The sequence below is a fragment of the Conger conger genome, chromosome 7 (genome assembly GCF_963514075.1).
Source record: "Conger conger chromosome 7, fConCon1.1, whole genome shotgun sequence".
In the NCBI taxonomy this organism is placed as follows: domain Eukaryota; kingdom Metazoa; phylum Chordata; class Actinopteri; order Anguilliformes; family Congridae; genus Conger; species Conger conger.
This window is the reverse complement of record NC_083766.1, coordinates 5,490,896-5,509,030: the sequence shown is the minus strand read 5'-3', so window position 1 is coordinate 5,509,030 and position 18,135 is coordinate 5,490,896. Positions and strand designations below refer to the sequence as shown.

The 18,135-nt window shown below is 41.6% G+C and overlaps 2 protein-coding genes across 3 annotated transcripts; one reads left to right on the top strand and one right to left on the bottom strand.

The window, feature by feature from the left end:
• Positions 1 to 1,052: 1,052 nt before the first annotated feature.
• On the top strand, positions 1,053 to 5,939 carry LOC133132690 (ragulator complex protein LAMTOR1-like). Its single transcript, XM_061248325.1, has 5 exons — positions 1,053 to 1,296; positions 3,237 to 3,376; positions 3,489 to 3,566; positions 4,011 to 4,134; positions 4,464 to 5,939. The coding sequence occupies exons 1-5, from the start codon at positions 1,255 to 1,257 to the stop codon at positions 4,554 to 4,556; spliced, it is 477 nt and encodes a 158-aa protein (XP_061104309.1). The 5' UTR covers positions 1,053 to 1,254; the 3' UTR covers positions 4,557 to 5,939.
• Positions 5,940 to 7,449: 1,510 nt separating this feature from the next.
• On the bottom strand, positions 7,450 to 17,773 carry LOC133132688 (nucleotide-binding oligomerization domain-containing protein 2-like). Of its 2 annotated transcripts, none has more exons than XM_061248323.1 (7): positions 17,603 to 17,773; positions 16,082 to 16,313; positions 15,678 to 15,809; positions 14,985 to 15,074; positions 14,472 to 14,571; positions 12,912 to 13,152; positions 7,450 to 10,628 (listed from the first exon to the last, which is right to left on the bottom strand). In XM_061248323.1, the coding sequence occupies exons 2-7, from the start codon at positions 16,243 to 16,245 to the stop codon at positions 9,058 to 9,060; spliced, it is 2,298 nt and encodes a 765-aa protein (XP_061104307.1). In that variant the 5' UTR covers positions 16,246 to 16,313; positions 17,603 to 17,773; the 3' UTR covers positions 7,450 to 9,057. The 2 variants fall into 2 exon arrangements, with proteins under 2 accessions (XP_061104307.1, XP_061104308.1); XM_061248324.1 differs by having other exon boundaries at positions 16,082 to 16,309.
• Between the last annotated feature and the right edge of the window lie 362 nt (positions 17,774 to 18,135).

The following is an 18,135-nucleotide window of genomic DNA, read 5'->3' as shown; positions in this document are numbered from 1 at the left end:
AGTTCCTAGTTATGTTTATTTCAAACCAAACCAAACTTTTATTCTACCCTATATAATGGTTTATTCTATTCCAAATATTTAATATAAAAATAAATACATTTTAAAAAACTATTTTGTCAGGACTCAGAAGAACCATGAGCAGACTCTGGGATAAGAAATACGGCAGGCTTTAATAATGAAAAGGGGGCAGGGACAGGCAACTGACATGTTTGTTCAATCCTTTAAATACCTTCAATTGCTACAATCACTATTTGTGAAGTAAATTACATTTAATTTATAGATGAAGGCTTCTGATCAATTTCTCTAATTGCTAGTATTATTACTATAATTATTACTATAACTATATTATTATTATGAAATCATAGTATTTGGCTACTTGAGAATGTTGCATGTTATTAATTCAAATGTCACTTAATTTATGACCTTATTCAAACTTTTAAGGTTGACTGATTTCCCAGAACAAATAATTGCAAATATGAAGACTATGAATATTTGGAAATTGCTACCTGGCTATAACTTTAAGCTAAACGAAAGCAAAAAACATGCAAGTTACCACATAAATACCATGTCATTACCAGTATCATTACCATGCATTGCCTTGTCTCTGTCTTTCTTCACTTATCCCATTTACCCATGCCAGTGCATGCCTATGGAAGCATATCCATGGCAAAATTAAAATTAAAATGCTAATCAGCAATTACATTCCGTTTTCATTCTGTGAACATAAAAACCATTCAAATGAAAATTCAAACGCTTGCCTTGCATTTTCATTTTTAAGTGAATGTACACACTTTTTGACAATGTAAAAAATGTAAATTAGTTTAAAAAAGACCATTAATCATCTTTTTTCAATGTATTTATACCAAAGAATTTTGGACTGATGTGCAAAGTTGTGTCAGAAAGTTGGTCAATATAATTTGTTGAATGTTTGTTAAATAATTAAATTGTAATCTAATGCATTAATGTATAATTCTGGTAAATGTGAAGGTTAATAAATAAATAAAAGGCCGAACACAGAAAGCTGGTCCCTTGTCACGTGACTTGGTGTTGGCCGGATGCAGTTGCTGCAGCGCTGTAGTCATGTGACGTTAATTCCTCGTTTGGCGAAGCTTTGGAAAGTTATACAAGGTGGTTCGAGGTGAACCGTCCTCTAATATCAAAACAGTGTTCATCTTGCGTGTACTAGTTTAACAGAATGAAAGCTGGAGATTGTAACTGATTCATCTGGCGTAGAGCCTCGAAACTCAACTGGACATGGGTTGCTGTTACAGCAGTGAGACCGAGGCTACCGAGCAGGTACCGTTTAGCGACGAGAAAGCACACTAACGAGCTAGTCTATTTGGTTTTGTGAAACATAGCTACGCTAGCTGGCTACGTAATTGGAGACAGTGAGAAGGAACTTTATTGCGCTGTGTAGGAAGACGCAGCGCTGTTCGCCTGCTAGATGAGTGGAACGCTGGCCGGACAAATCGGCAATGCAAATCGGTGTCATAGTATCTTTATCTTGATAGCCTACTGCCGTTATGCTAGCTAGCTCTAAGTGAGTCCGTTCTAACCTATCTGTATGTTTAGTATTGAAGGTTTTTCTTTTTCAAATATTTGTCCTGCGTGTATATACGTATGCCTTTGATAGGCGTGACCATAACATGTGTGTTGTCTCATGACGTATGAAATGTGTGACCAGCTCTGATAGTTTGGCCTCGACCCATTTCCCCTGGCTAAACCAGCTTGAGCACATTCTCTCGTATCAACTTCCTCAAGATTCAGTCCCTCAATATTGATTCTGATCAGATCAGAACCTCCACCATGTCAGGACACAGTGATGCACTCACATCACATTTGATCCTCCTCTGGAATCCAGACCACGTTGATCATATGACATAGGCACCTGTTTTAGTGGCAATTTCTTTCCCCCGTGACTTTTACACAAATAAATGCATGTCATGTTATTTTGAATTTGACATTATCGTCAGATGTGGATTTACGATTAAATGAAAGGAGAAAGAATTTAAATTAAATAATTCAAATGACTCGCTACGACGCCGAGCCCTAACGTTGCCAGGGCAGCGCCCTCGGAGATGGGGGATGAGTAGAGTAGCTATACGTAGCAATTTCCACTGATTACTTCGCAGCATGGAACATAGCTATTATACTGACGTTCGCAACGCACATACAAAAGAGAACGAATTTTAATTGCGCAAATGTAGTAGCCCTTTTAAAAAAGAATAATAACTCGTATCACCAAGAAAAATGGTCAGTCGCATTTCGGAACCGTGCTTATTCTGTTTATACAGTGGCTTCAGAAAATATTCAGACCCCTTCACTTTTTTGCACACTTTATACTGTTATAGATTAAATGTTTTCACCTTCACTCAAACCATAATGAAAACAGGGTTAGACATTGAAATCTGTCATTTACACAAGTATTCAGACCAGATAATCTTTTTCCTCATGCTCTTTTAAAGAGCTTTTAAATGCCATTTGGCTGTCATATGCTTTTTTACTCAAGAGTGTCCAGCCACTATATAGCCTGATTGATGGAGTGCTTCTCAGATGGTCGTCCTTTCCGCCATGTTCTCCCATCTCTGCAGAGGACTTCCCAAGCTCTGTTCGAGAGACCCTTGGGTTCTTGGTCCCCTCCCTGACCAAGACCCTTCTTGCCCGGTTACTCAGTTTGGCCAAATGTGCCTCACCGCAATTTTATCGTGGCGGTCTACAGAGAGTAGACTTCATGGCTTGGTGTTTGTCCTGACATGCAGTGTGAATTGTGGGACCTTATATACACTGGCGTGTGCCTTTCTAAACTATGTCCAGTCAATTCAATTTGCCACAAGTGGATCAAGTTCTCCAATCAAGTTCTAAACGCATGTTAAGGATAATTAAAGCAAACCGGATGCACCTGACCACAATTTGGAGAGCCACAGCAGAGCATTATGTAAAATAAGAGATTTCAGTTTATTTTTTTTACACGTTAAATTTCTAAAAACGTTTTCACTTTGTTTCACTTTTCACCTTCACTGTACATTGAAGGTAAAAATATTTGTTTGAAGTTCCATTTTTTTTAAAAGGTGTAAGTATAGCTTTATACCGGTTTCCCCCCCTCTACCATTTTTTTCCATTATGAAGGTTGTGACTATTTAGTATAGGACTGAATTCCACAGTATTAGCTACTGGTGAGCTGGTTACTCTCAACAGGTCTCTGTACTGAGTGATGTTTTCCCACCCACATTTCCCAGGATGATTGGTCGAAGCCTCTTATCCATCCAAACACAGACAGCAGAACAATCAACAGCATGGAGCGGAACTCCCACGGACCTCCGGCCTGCCCGACCGATGAGCAGGCCCTCCTGTCCTCCATCCTGACAAAGACAGCACTGTGTGTACTCATATCTTCATAACAATTTTCAAGTACTGCATTTAGCGTTATCACCCCCACTTCTTTTCACCCCGCTTATCTCTGCATACTCCCCCCCCCCCCCCCCCCCCAGGAACATAATTGATGTCTCGGCGTCAGACTCCCAGGGCATGGAGCAACATGAGTACATGGATAAAACACGACAGTACAGGTTGGTTCATCACTTTTCATTACCAGAGTGAATCTGCTTAGTGCAGTGCGGGTGTGTCCCTGTGTCCCTGCTAGTTTGCACAGGGACTGCCGGGCGGCATGGCTCAGGCGGTAAGAGCAGTCGTCTGGCAGTCGGAGGGTTGCCGGTTCGATCCCCCGCCCGGGCTGTGTCTAAGTGTCCCTGGGCAAGACACCTAACCCCCAAATGCTCCTGACGAGCTGGCCGGTGGCTTGCATGGCAGCCAATCGGCATTGGTGTGTGAGTGTGTGCATGAATGGGTGAATGAGAAGCATCAATTGTACAGCGCTTTGGATAAAGGCGCTATATAAATGCCAACCATTTACCATTTAACCATTTTGCTATTCCCCAATTCTATTTGGCCATCGCCTGCAACAGAGTGCGCTCATAGGTAATTTGATGAGATTTGTTTTCTTTGCATTCTAGTACAAGGCTGGCAGTAGTGGGTGATGGGTTGTCCCAGAAAAAACCTGCAGCTCTCCCGTCCCTCACCAGTCAGCCGCACAAAGTCCTCGCAAGTGACCTTGTTTCACATCTGGACCTGCAGCAGGTGCAGTACATCTCCGAGCTTTTCTTGCACACGTAATCTGAGCTAGCACTGATTTCGACTTTATTCCTTGTCTTTTAAATTCATATTTCTTCTTGTTAAATATATATTTTTTTAATCTGTAAAATGAGGCTCTTGATCAAGGCTAACTGGGAACTTTGTAAAGCTTGGACAACGGAAGGGCATGATGGTAGGATACAGTCAAAATGACTTTCAAGCCCTTTGGTTGCTTTACACAGACTCTAGTTAGCCTTGATTAAGGAACAGTTATTTTATTTTAACAAACTCTGATATGGTTTTTATTGTAATCAATTGGATTATTTACTTTTCAGGTTTCAAAGATAGCGGCCTATGCACACAGTGCCATTTCCCAGATAAAGGTGGATGCAAAAGAAGATTTGGTTGTGCAGTTTGCCATCCCCTGAGAGTGCTCTGTAGTTCTCTCTTCTCTTGCTGTCTCTCACATGGTTCTCCCCACACCCTGTCTTTCAAAACGGTAAATAATAATGAACATCCCTCCCCGGACAGCAGAGCCAAACCAAACTCAACTGAAGTGAAGCACCGATAAAGCCAAGAAAATGCGCAGAAATTCTTTTTAATTTGTTATGTTACGAACATAATTGCCAGAGATAGAGAGAGAGAGTTATGTGTGTAGAGGGTCTTTCTCATTTTCTCAAACCCTGTCCAGCAGTAAGAGAGGGGCAAGGCTGCAGTGAGATAATATTCTACACGTGAATAAACCATCAGATACAGTGGCCGCAGTGTGACGGGAAAGTCACTCAACCCAGCTTCAAGGCTGGCTTATTACATTGGCCGTCCACAAAGCCAGCTTGGACAGGGTGAGACTGTACCTCAGGGCAAGGGTATACACATCTACAAATCAATTTATACAGCCCATTATGTACCGAAGCAGCTCATTCTAAGTGCATTTAGTGCAGGGCATAGCATCGAGGCCTCCCCGGGAACCTGCAACCTTGTATGAGCCCTGCTCGTTAACCATGAATTTACTTAAAGGCTAGGTACTGTATACCGACTCTTGAGTCAGTGGACGCGATGCGTTCTTGAAGCTCCAACCTTTGTCCCAACTGAGTGGTGTGAGATGAAGAACATGTCTTAACATGGCAAAAGGAAAACTCGTAGAAGCCCAGCCCAGTGTCTTGCTAGAACTCTAGATTCAAAGAGGACATTCAACGGGGTCAGCAAATATTTAAGCCTCAATGTTACCTTATGACTGAATACTCACATTTTAACTAATGTTAAAACATTGTAACTAAATTATTTTAGCTACCGTTTTTATTTTTATGTGTAAAGTATTTATGCTCGTTTTTTCTGTTGTTTCAAGGATGCTGCCATTGCTTAAGCAAGCACTTTTGTGGAGTACAAAAATACTACAAAGGGGGAAAAGGGAAAACATACAGCAGATAAAAAGCCTAACCATACATTTTATTTTCTTGTATGTTCAGTTTGCTTGTATGAATATCAAGTTGAGTTACGATGTTCACTTCAAGAACTATTACTAAAGTGTGTTTATTTAATACTATTCCAGTGCAATGGCATTATATGTTATTCATTTTATGAATGAATGTTTTGTCTTTTAATGTGTGTTGGGGGAGGGATGTGAAACGGCCTTGAGTATCATTGGGGAGTCGGAGACTTCATGAGGTCCATAATGAGTAGAGCTACAATATGCTGTCAGTTCAGCTTGTATGAAACAATCACAATAATCTCTCCTTTCCAAATGAGTAATAAGAACAATTTTGTGTTTAATAAATAATCAGTCTTTTCAGTATAGCTTTTATCCAATTATACAGATGGTCTGAATTGTGCCTTGAATGATTCTTTAAATCGGTAAACTTGCAACTCGTGGGAGATAATCCAGACAATTGTAGGACACCTGAAATGAGTTCACATGATTGTAACCATGATTGGCATGCCATAAGAATTTCTTCATGCATACTGGACAGGCTCACGTCACATTAAACAATGATGCAATTGCCCAGAAATCATCAAATCTGGACGTGAAATACAAATCCGGCCTTGGTTTTCTTTACTCCCAGGTAATGAGCTGAAAAATTTGTGCTGCTGGTTGGCCATACTGATTTCAAACCTGACTCCCAGGTAGAGGGAGGGTGAACACACCTGACTCCCAGGTAAAGGGAGGGCGAACACACCTGACTCCCAGGTAAAGGGAGGGTGAACACACCTGACTCCCAGGTAGAGGGACGGTGAACACACCTGACTCCCAGGTAGAGGGAGGGTGAACAAACCTGACTCCCAAGTAGAGGGAGGGTGAACACATCTGACTCCCAGGTAGAGGGAGGGTGAACACGCCTGACTCCCAGGTAGAGGGAGGGTGAACACACCTGACCCAGGTAGAGGGAGGGTGAACACATCTGACTCCCAGGTAGAGGGAGGGTGAACAAACCTGACTCCCAGGTAAAGGTGTTTGGTACCCTAAAATGGAGGGATGTAATTCCTACACAGATCACCCAATATGGATGTAAACGTCATATTCATTGTTTCATTTCAAATCCAATGTGGAATACAGAGCCAAAATATTTATAATAATAATAATAGAAGAATTATTGCATATTTATCACTGTTTTCAAATGTTAACCCCTTTGTGCAGATGCCAAATCTGACCACCCTCACCCATTTTACAATGTTTTATTTTAAAGCTTAATAACTCCAAAAAATGGTTTAAATGAAGCAAGACACTTATTTATACCTTTTATAATCCTCACTTTATTTTCATAATGTCAGTATAAACTAAATTACGTACTGCAAACACGAAATGGGATGGGTATACAAAAAATACTGCCGTGCTTCGGTGGAAACTTCTGCTTGCACGGACACAGTTTGCGTTTACCTGTATAAGAAATACTTCTCCAATTAAAATATGTAATTATATTTGGAAAGAGACATTGCTGCTGAGTGTTTAAGAAGGGGTTGGCATTAGCTCAGGAGCTAAGAACAGTTGCCTGGCAGTCGGAAGGTTGCCGGTTTGACCCTCCCGAACAAGTTGCCTAATCCCCAATTGCTCCTGATGAGCTGATTGGTATCTTGCATGGCAGCCTAATGCTGGTCAAATGGGTGAATGAGAGGCATCAATTAAAGTGCTAAATAAATGCAGTGCTCACCACAAAATGGTATGGTTACTGTTTGCTAAAAGTGATGGCAAGAGCAAATTGTGGGGGGTTATGGTTTGGCTATGTATAACTACCACAGATCCTTGCTCGCTTGTCTTAATTGATGATGACTGCGTGTAGTACTAAACATGACCGTTTTATACAAGAATAGCATGTCCCAAACATGGGGGGGGAGGTCAAAAAGTGCTTTAATGATTATTAATATTATTAATTTTAACGTCTTTAATGTCACAACATAACAAAAGCAAAATAAAACCCTAAATGTACACTTTTAACTACTTTAATGTGGACTTGACTGCACATTTTAAATTGTCGAGGGACAAGAAACAAACATGTCTTTGTCCCAAACGGTACGAAGCTCACGACAGAGCAGGGGTGTCAAACTCCAGCCCTGGAGGGAACGCAGTCGCTGCTGGTCTTTGGTGCGTTTCAGCGCGAGAGATACATTTCTAAGTCTTTCATTTGGTTAAAAAGAGTCCACAAAAGAGTCACAGTTCTCAAGGCCTTAATTGGCTGCTGATTGAAAGGAAACCACAAATGCCTGTAGACACTATGGCCCTCCAGGACTGGAGTTTGACACCCCTGCTTTAAAGTGTGAGAAAAACACTATGTAAATGCTAGGCATAATTTGTTTGAATTAATCATTCTAAAATGTATAATATTTTTAAAACATGCTAATATATTTTTGTTATTGGAATTCTTCTCATTACAGAAAAATAACCTAAAGCAGTACTAACAGAACCAACAGCCATACAGAATTTAAAAACTGATAAATTCAGGAATGAACACTATAAAACAGACAGTAAACAATAAACACAAATGATGCACTTGGAGGACTCATATCAGTGAAATTGGATATTGTTACATTACTATGCAACAGAAATGGTTGAATGGCTTTTGAATGCACGCATTTGACTGGGAAAGTCCCAACATTCACAACTTGCCATACACTGGGCTGCAACTTAGACCAGAGGTCAAAGACCTGTTCTAAGCAGGCAGACAATGCAGCAACGCTTGTTCTGGGCAGCCTGTAGAGGGACCCGCAAGGTCGGTGGTTCTAATCCCGGTGTCGCCACAATAAGACCCTCACAGCCATTGGGCCCTTGAGCAAGGCCCTTAACCCTGCATTGCTCCAGGGGAGGATTGTCTCCTGCTTAGTCTAATCAACTGTACACGTTGCTCTGGATAAGAACATCTGCCAAAATGCCATTAATGTAGTGTAATAATGTTCTTCACTGCCCCACAGCACCACCCAGCAAGTTACCAAATTACCAAACGGCACGAAAATACCACTTTGTCAGTGTAACAGCTCACCGCACTCATAAAATAGAGACCTTACACGCAAGCGGGTCCAAAGCAAAAATATTCAAAAGAGAGGGCGATAATGTTCAGGTCAAAAAATGGCAATCCAAAGTCTTTTTTTTTTTTTTTTTGCAGTCATTGCATCTTTTCTTTTTAGTGCTTTTCTTTTTCTGCGTTGTCGTTAAAGGTACATGACTATCGGTGGTCCAAATCCCCGGTGTAGCCACGATAAGATCCGCACAGCCTCAGCTGTAAGTCGCTTTGGATAAAAGCGTCAACCAAATGACATGACATGAAATGTTGTTGCTGTTGGTAGAGTATCAAAAGCAGTGGTCTTCCAACATGACCACCAGGGGCATCAAACATTATCCAACAACCCTGCATTACAGTCCTCTGCCATGTACCCACTCCGACATGCACCGATCGGAGACAAGAGCCAGGCACTGTGGCACAAAACCAATCCGTGAAAGAGGTCTCAAGCTGTGGAGTGAAGCGGTAGTATGTCAGTTAGACATCTCCTCAGATGTTTCAGCTTCTCCTCAGAGTGGTTCTCCCTCAGTTTACTCTTGATGTACTGGGCTGTTTTCTCAAGGTGCGTTCCTCCTCCCACCTTTGTCACAATGCCTTCAAGGCGCTCCACGTTGGACCCCAGTGACATGCCCAGCAGGAAGCGGAGGAACATGTGGAAGTGTCCGTTTGCGCACTGCAAGGCCCGATCCACTGCACTTTTGTGCACGTCGGTTAAGGACGTTTTGAACATCCTTGAGATTTTACCGCTGTCAAGTATATTCCTGCTTTGGTTTTTAAAGCACAGAAATACATACAGGGCAGCTAGATACTCCTGAATGTACAAATGTACAAAGCAGTACATCCTGTCTCGGTACAACGCGTACGTTTCTTTGATGATTTCCGTGCAGAACCCGGAATGCACAGCTGCTTTGTCGAGACCAATTCCGGTCTGTCCCCACTGCTCTTCGCTCAGAACCAGCAGGCTCTGTTCCAGCATTTGCAATGCCTGTTTCCCCAAAATCATCAAGAAATCCCTCTCTTCTTCATACTCTCTCTGCTCCTTCCGGTGATACTTACTCCTTGTGGTATTCAACTGAACGAGCAAGAACTGCGTGAAAATTTCAGTCACGTTGGGGATCTCTTCGCTGGCTGCGCGAAACGTTTTCTGGAGCATATCTGACACGGTCCAACAGAACAGTGGTAGGTGACACATTATGGAGAGGCTCTTTTCTGACTGCAAGTGTGTGATAATTTTGTTTGCCAGGGTCTGGTCGTTGATTGTCTTCTTGAAGTACTCCTCCTTCTGTGCATCGTTAAAACCTCGTAACTCTGCCACCCGATGGATGCAATGAGTATGGATCCGTTTGGTTGCTGCCGGCCGGGAGGTCACCCAGATATGAGCACAAGGGTAAATATTCCCCTTAAATAAATTTGTCAGTAACCTGTCCATGGAGGTGGGCGAGGTTTGACTGCACCACATCTCATTCTGGGAGAACCTTAACGGAAGTTCACATTCGTCCAGGCCGTCGAAGATGAACAACACTTTGTAGCCGTCGAGCGCGCAGAAGGTATCTAGCTTTTTCATTTCCGGAAAAAAGAGGTGAATGAGCTCTATCAGACTGTATTGTTCCGACGCCAGGCAATTCAGTTCCTGAAAAGGAATCGGAAAGACAAAGTACATACCCTGATCGCCTTCTCCTTTAGCCCAGTCGAGAATGAACCTCTGCACACAGACTGACTTTCCTGCACCAGCTATCCCCTTCAACATCAGAAATCGAAGGTGTTCCCTGTAGCCACCCGACGTCTGAAACAGTTCTCTACAATTGATTAAATTCGGCTCTTTAGACTCTGTCGGCACCATTTTCCCGATCTGCCTCAGCTCGTGTTCAGTATTTATTCTTGCGTTTCCTGCCGCTGTGATGTGGAGCTCTGTGAAAATATCGTCCAAGAGGGTCGGACTGCCATGCTTCTCTAACCCTTCGAATATCAAGGAATACTTCTCCTTCAGACTGGCCTTCAAGTCGTACTGCATTTCATCTGTTGTGCAAAAGACAAGAAAACATAAGTACACTCGTGATTTCTAGTTCCTGATTTGATAAAACATAATAAATGCTGAATGTCATTTTTTTTTTTTTTTTTTTTTTACATTGAAACAGAAAGTGATTGTATCCATAGTCATGCGAGTGATGCAGAAAATAAATGCTATTCAAAGCAGGTATGACTAGCCATTTTCAAATTTATCTCATACAGGTCTTAAGTCAAAATATAAACAGTGGGCTCCAGAATTATTGGCACCCTTAATAAAAAAAACAAAAAAAACGCTGCATATAATAACGTAGATTATCATCTACGTTCCCCTCCAAAAGTATTGGAACAGCAAGGTCAATTCCTTTGTTTTCCTTTGATATTGAGGTAAAAAGATGTACATAAGATGACAGATCCAAATTTTTCAGCTTTTATTTCCTCGTATTTTCGTCTAGATTTGTTAAAGAACTTATACCATATCACCTTTTGTATCAGACTATTAAAAAGTATTGGAACATGGGACTGATAGGACATATCTGGGCAACAAGAAACACCTATTTGATTGACTGTTTAAACAATAAGTAGTTCTTAATGTCTACTCTTGGTTTTTAGCCTTGGGTATTGCCTGTGAAGACTGAATTTAGATAATCCAACATGAAGACCAGAGAGCTGTCTTTAGGAGAAAAGCAAGCCATTTTGAAGCTTAGAAAAGAGGGGAGACCAGAGCCATTTGCACAAGCATTGGGGATAGCTTGAACAACAACTTGGAATGTCCTCAAAAATAAATAAACCACTGCCATACTGAGCAACAGACCTCGAACAGGTCGACCAAGGAAAACAACAGCAGTTGATCACAGAAATGTTTTGAGATCTGTGCCAACTTAGAGAAATGCATCCAAACTAATTGGGCCCAAAACCCACTGCCAATACAGCAAAGGACTTCATTAGGGAGGAGAAAAAGTGGAAGGTTTTAGACTGGCTAAGTCGATCACCAGACCTTAACCAAATTGAGCATGGATTTCATCCTCCTGAAGAGGAGATTGAAGGGCAAAACCCCCCAAAAAACAAACAACAACTGAAAGAGGCTGCAGTAAAAGCTTGCAAAAGCATCACAAAAGAAGAATGTAACGGTTTGGTGATGTCAATGGGTCGCAGGCTTGATGCAGTTATTGCAAGCAAGGGATATGCTACCAAATATTAAGTGTTATTTACTTTCATTTACTTAAATACTCTCCGTTCCAATACATTTGCTCACCTAAAAATTGGGTTGTCCGATACCTTAGGTGCCATGTTCGAAGTAGTTCTAGGTGCAAATACCAGGAAATAAAAGCGGAGATTACGAACTCTTGTGTCATGTTGATCTTTTTATCTCAACCCCCAATGTATTCCGTGTATTGCAAAAACAATGGAATTAGCCTTGCCGTTCCAATACTTTTTGAAGGGACTGTATGTTGTTTATGTTCAAACATTGCCGTTGATGTTTTTGAGACGTTTTTTTCTGCCAGTGGTCCACGGGCACTATGTAAGATCAATGGCACAATTCAACAAATGCTTTGTCGTCTGGTCGTCTCTGCTAGGACGCCGAGACCCGATCATTGGGAGGTTGTCCTGCCGGACAACGACTCCAAACATCGAAATCCACACAGAAATGCTTAAGGGGAAATAACGCCCATGTTCTGCAATGGTCAGTCTTCCAGACTTAAATCCAACCAAAAACCTCTAGTCTGAATTGGTCCATAAGTGCAAACCCAAGGATTTTAATGATTCTGAAAAGTTCTGCATGGAGGAATGGTCAAAGCCCCCTCCAAATGTGTTCTATAACATTATCAGAAACTACAGGAAAAGACTCTTGGCTGTCATCCATGCCAAGTATTGAACCACGGAGCAGATATATATTTTTTGTAAATGTAAGACTAATAAAGCACACTACTTTACACAAGTTGGAAAATAAAGCTTATTTCCATAAAAATAATGCAAACTAAAAAAAAAAATGTGTGCAAAAAAAATTCCTTCCACTTATTCAATCTATACTTATGTCCTGTATATGTAATTGGGCAGTTTGTAAAATAAAAAAATGTTCAGAAGTGAAGCACTACATATGGACACAATATGGAAACTGTGGGTGACCTGTAGCGAAGTGGTTAAGGGACATGACTGGGACCCGCGGGGTCAGTGGTTCAATCCCCGGTGTAGCCACAATAAGATCCACCCAGCTGTTGGCTGTCTAATCTCAGTCTAATCAACTGTTTGACAAAGATGTAATGTAACGCCTGATGTAATGAAACTAGCTCTTACGTCTCTTGCACATCCCCCGCAGGGAATTAGCATCATACTGCAGTTCTATGTCTTCCAGGATGAGCAGGGAGATCTTCAGAGAGCCTTCAATGTCACATCTTTCCAGCATCTTATCAACTAGGCCCGGGATCTCAAATTCCTGTACAGAACTCGTAAAGATTTGCGGGTAACGTTCCACCAGACAGCTCTTGAAATATCGCAGATATCCTTCCTTTAATTTTGCCAGAGTGGCTTGCAACGCCTGTAGAAAACACAACGCATGAGGGAAGTCACAACATGATTAGGTCAGCTGAATGTGAATGTAGATCTTTCCTCATTAAGCAAACATTAGATTTACAGGGAGGTCACTTACACATGACTTGATTCAAAGGACAAAAAAACATACAAAGTGTAAAAGACAAACTGGAATAGGCATTGACGTGCCTTCTTCACGGCACGTCATCTCAAGCCCCGGACCGTGATTCCGAGGCGATCAGGGCACTTTTGTACGTGGCGGTACTCCCTGCCGAGTGCCTCCCGCAACCTTTGGAGTGGCGGGCCACTACTGCCACTTCCTCAAGTGCCGACTGCACTCAAATCTTAGCCGTGCGTCACCATGGCAATTCATTTTTCCTTTTTTTAAATTAATGTGCAATAGCCTTTGGTGGTGTTACTGGCCATTATTTTTCCCATTGAGCATTGAGCTAAGATAAACCAACAATTTTCATAATAAAACATACAAAAAAAAATAAAACATAATAAATAATAAAACACTGCTTACATTCATTCATTTGTATAAATGGCCTGTTTCTATATAGAATACTGGGCGAAAGTCTTAGGCACAGAATTCCGTCAGGTGAAGATGCTTTCAAAAATAAAGAAATGAACAGTTCTGAAGATATTGGAGAACTTCTAGATCTACAGTTCTTCTGCAGACTTCTGGCTTTCTCACTTGCTTTTGCCTCTCTTGTTAAATTCTGGTTAAATTTAAGTCTCAGACTTAAATTTTAATCTGAAAAGTGATCCATTACTTAATATATGACTTTATTGAAATACAAAATCTGTAACATTTAATCTTTAATGTCAAATTGGCTATTTTCAAATTTGTAGAAAAAATACAATACATGGGATAAGATTTATTTTTAAGTTCTGAAGTTTACATCCATTCTTGAACAGTGTGGCTTCATTGGTTGCACTGCAAGGGTCATGGCCCTAGTCACATTCATGAAGAGACCTAAACTGTGAGGAGTGAATGAGAAAGAGACAAATGGTGGCCTTCTTTTATCTTAACACTTGGCTCTGATGTTTCAAGATGCATCTCTCTTGCCCTTTTGCCAGACCAAACTTGCCTATTATAGCCAAAATTTGTTTAGCTTGAAAAGGTTATTGCAAAGGAATGTGTTTTTTGGCTCCCCACTGTGCATTGTTACGCTGCGCCCGGTCAAGGTGCAGTCCTGCAGGTGGAAGCAAGCTTAGTGAAGCAGATATCCTGCTGCCATCCTGACATCGTCAACCGTGGTCACGGTCCCATAGCATCTTCACATCTCCCAGTCCTAGTGTCTGCGCACACAGTGAGCTCACCTGTGACATAAAAGCTGAACTCATAGCAGGGTGCCTCTCCTCTGCACTGACACCAAGCAGGGCCTTAACCTCTTCTTTGTCTAATTCTTTCGTCCGTGGTCTGGGGAAATAAGAAATCAGAATCAAAATAAGAAATCAGAATCAAAATAAGAATCAATTCTGGTACTTTTGACCTAAATAACTAATGAGCGAACGCAGTCTTGAGTATGAGGATAACGGCCTGTGGTAATAGATTCCTGCAGTGCAATCTGTGACTGGCATGCAGATCAATCAGTACGAACTTCTAGACTCAGAGAAGCATGATGCACCTCCGCCCATTGCACACTGCAATGCTATCAATTAACTTCTTCAATACGTCCACTTTCGAAAACAGTTTGTCACTGCAACTGTGATTAATATGAAAGACATACAACAGACTTGCAAGTCAAACATGGCTTTAAATGACTTGACGTTAAGATTCAGCCTACTTAAATACTACTTATTTGGAAAAAACAGTATTCAAATTTTGATCACCTTGGTCCCACAGAAAAAGATTCCGTTGATACATCACTTGCCATAGAACAGCAGCTGGATGCAGAGGAGTCTGGCCTCTCCAGCTGAAGGCTAAAAACAGACATGTCCCTCAATGACATTTCCTGAACTGCAAAAACTTCGAATATTTTATAATATACACATTACCTTACATTTATATTAATGGCATTTGGCAGACACTCTTATCGACAAACAGTTGATTTTAGACTAAGCAGGAGATAATCCTCCCTTGGAGCAATGCAGGGTTAAGGCTCAAGGGCCTAATGGCTGAGCGGATCTTATTGTGGCTACACCGGGGATCGAACCAGCGACCTTGCGGGTCCCAGTCCTTTACCTTAACCACTAGACCAGAGGCCACTGTATAAACTGGTCTATTAGCTTCGATTAGCAGATAATCATAAGTGAATTGCCATCAAAAGTTTAAAAAGAAAATTATGAAAATGGAAGGAAATCTTGGGGGGGGGGGTGCATTGTTTTGTTATTTAAATATCTTTACACGTACATCTTATCACATGCTCCAGGACCAGCAGAATTTAAAAATGTGTGCTAATCTTACATCAGTTTCACCTTTCTTCCCTCCATTGGAATTACATGGCAGTGCATGTGGCCTTACAAGAATTATCGCCATTCAACATGCAGTTATTGCTAGTGGCTCGCACCAATGTATACAAGTACCTTGGGCCGGTGGGCAGAGGCTCTTCGTTGCCGTCACTGAAGTCATCGTCGAATCGTAGCTCGTCCGATTGCACATCGCTCGTCATGGAGTCATAACTGGGGGCTGGAGACGGAGGCCTATTGTCTCGGGGCCTGCACACAGAACACGGGTCACTGTGCTGATTTATAATTAAATTAGAAAACATCGCCAATTCATGTGCGACTTCCTGCCAGTATCCAGGCATCACATTAGCAAGTGAATGGATAAGGGAATCCGGATAAACCAAACATCACATAAGTATGTCCAGCCAGTGCTGGGTTTCTTCAAGGCTTTAGCTAGACAGTGGCAGTCTCTGTTAACATACCCTGTGACCGAGGCCTGATCTACTGAATCTACTTGACATGCACATCTCATTTCTTCTCACCGTTTAAGGCCCGCGGCGGCTCCTGCCGAGGTTTCTCCACGCAGCAGAAATATATTCCTTTCAGGTCCCCATCCCTCTTCCTCCTCTTCCTCCTCCTCCTCCTCAGCACTCCAGTTCATTTCAGCATCAGGCAGCCTCTCTTGGAGATCACCACGGAGACTCATCTTCACACCTCCACTCTCTCACATACGGGTGAAAGGGACAGCTACGGCACACCAGTCGTCCTCTCTACCTTAAAGTCATTAAATGGACGTTATGACACGCCCGTGCCCGTAGGACAAAACAAAACATTCTGCGCGGTACACGAGTGTGTCGATCGAGCGGCCGGTTGAGAGCCGAGTAGGCCTTGCACTTGGGTGCGCGCGTATCTTATGAGTAGCTACGGGTAATACAGGAAACGGCATCAGTTTGACGCAGTTGCACACTGAGGACCGCGGTTCGTTCATTTATTTTATTTATTCACTCCCTCAATCTGTATCCCCCCCTAGTACCTCCTACACCCCCACCCCCCCCGCCCTCCTTCTGTATATACTGTCAATTGTATTTGGTTAATATGAACTGAACATACGGGCAGAAAAACAACTTAAATGCAAATAGCTGTATTAAACTCTCGTACCCACTGATATGATGTTTGGCCCATCATAGCACATAGGGATATTTTTGTGCTTACAGTGCATTGAGCTATGAGAGTAGTAAGTGGATCAAACACAAACACATCAAATCTTTTGATAAATTATACTTATGTATAGTTATGCAGGCAATTATTTTATATTCCTAAGGCTGTCATATTCGTAATTGACAGGTTTATAATCTTCATCACCACCATGATCATGACGTTTGTTTTTTTGTTTGTTTAAATGACGCGTCTTTGTTTTTAAATCCTTAAAATTTGTAAAAAGTATCATTCTCTTTTTTAAAAAAATGAAACCAAATGACCCCGCTGTAATTCTTTTCTGTAATCACTTTTTCAATTCTCAGAGCGCGCACATGGCCACGTCATTGCTATGCGTTTACCATGAACCTTACCATTTAGTACCCAGTCCCCATACTCTGGTGTCTAAGGCCCGATAGTGCAACATGGCCGCCTTCATCAGTAGTTCCCCCAAGAATCCATAGGACCAGGAAGCGCAAGCGCAACCCGTCGTTCAACTTCACCGCGATAACACCGAAAGATTCCGTATTGATCATTTACCCAGCTTGTTTGGTTACATTTTTAACTGTACGCTTGTTATATAAGTGAATCTATTACTTAAGGAAGCCAAAGTAATGTCATACGTGGGATCTGACATATTCTATGTGTCATTAGGCTGCTATTTGACATAGCGAATGCCATAAACTAGTTCTCGAAATGTTACAACATCGACATCGATATGAACAGCCAAACAGTTAAGTTAACTTAGCTAGCTAACTTATGTTCACTTTAACCTAGCGCGTAGAATGGTGTAAATTACGATCACCAACCCTCTCCAACAACTGGCACTTTCATTTTCTCGAAAAAATCTGTTCGACAAATTGTATTACCTTTTATAACATGGCTTGTCCTCTTCGTCTAAAATGGGCCCCGCAAGCAGGGTGTATGGGGAAAACCAAGACGTTGATATAATATGCTTTTTTCTTTTTTTTTCAAAATGCATTGAACAAGACGCCAAAGTCCGCCCTCGCCGAACCTTGTACCAGAGAAACCGCTCGAGCTGGTTCAGGAACTGGAGAGGGTAGGCGGGGTCAGACGTTGATTGCGTATGCTGACGGAAAAAATAACTTAATAAAGGTACAATAGGTACGATTTTTGAACATTGCTACAAGACCATTACAAATCCCTTCCTATTATTGATAAAGGCTCACTGACATGTTGACTCACCCTCTGCCTGTGTTTATAGTTCTTAATTTCGCGGTTTCAAAATATGCAGTTGAAGGACCAACAGTCCAAAACATAGTATAGCTGTACAATAATTCAAGCTCATTGGTGGAACATTGGTTCCTCTCTCGACCGTTAGAAGTCCGGAATTACTTATTGTACCTTTCATTTTTATTTTTTTATTTTTTTTATTTTTTTG

Excerpts from the sequence above, each read along its gene's own strand:
- LOC133132690 (XM_061248325.1), top strand. The coding sequence starts at position 1,255 with ATGGGTTGCTGTTACAGCAGTGAGACCGAGGCTACCGAGCAG. Across the intron at positions 3,377-3,488 it reads ATCCTGACAAAGACAGCACT|GAACATAATTGATGTCTCGG; the intron begins GTGTGTACTCAT and ends CCCCCCCCCCAG. Across the intron at positions 3,567-4,010 it reads GATAAAACACGACAGTACAG|TACAAGGCTGGCAGTAGTGG; the intron begins GTTGGTTCATCA and ends TTTGCATTCTAG.
- LOC133132688 (XM_061248323.1), bottom strand. The coding sequence starts at position 16,245 with ATGAGTCTCCGTGGTGATCTCCAAGAGAGGCTGCCTGATGCTGAAATG. Across the intron at positions 15,810-16,081 it reads GCCGCCGCGGGCCTTAAACG|GCCCCGAGACAATAGGCCTC; the intron begins GTGAGAAGAAAT and ends TTCTGTGTGCAG. Across the intron at positions 10,629-12,911 it reads GCGGGGGATGTGCAAGAGAC|ATGAAATGCAGTACGACTTG; the intron begins GTAAGAGCTAGT and ends TTTGCACAACAG.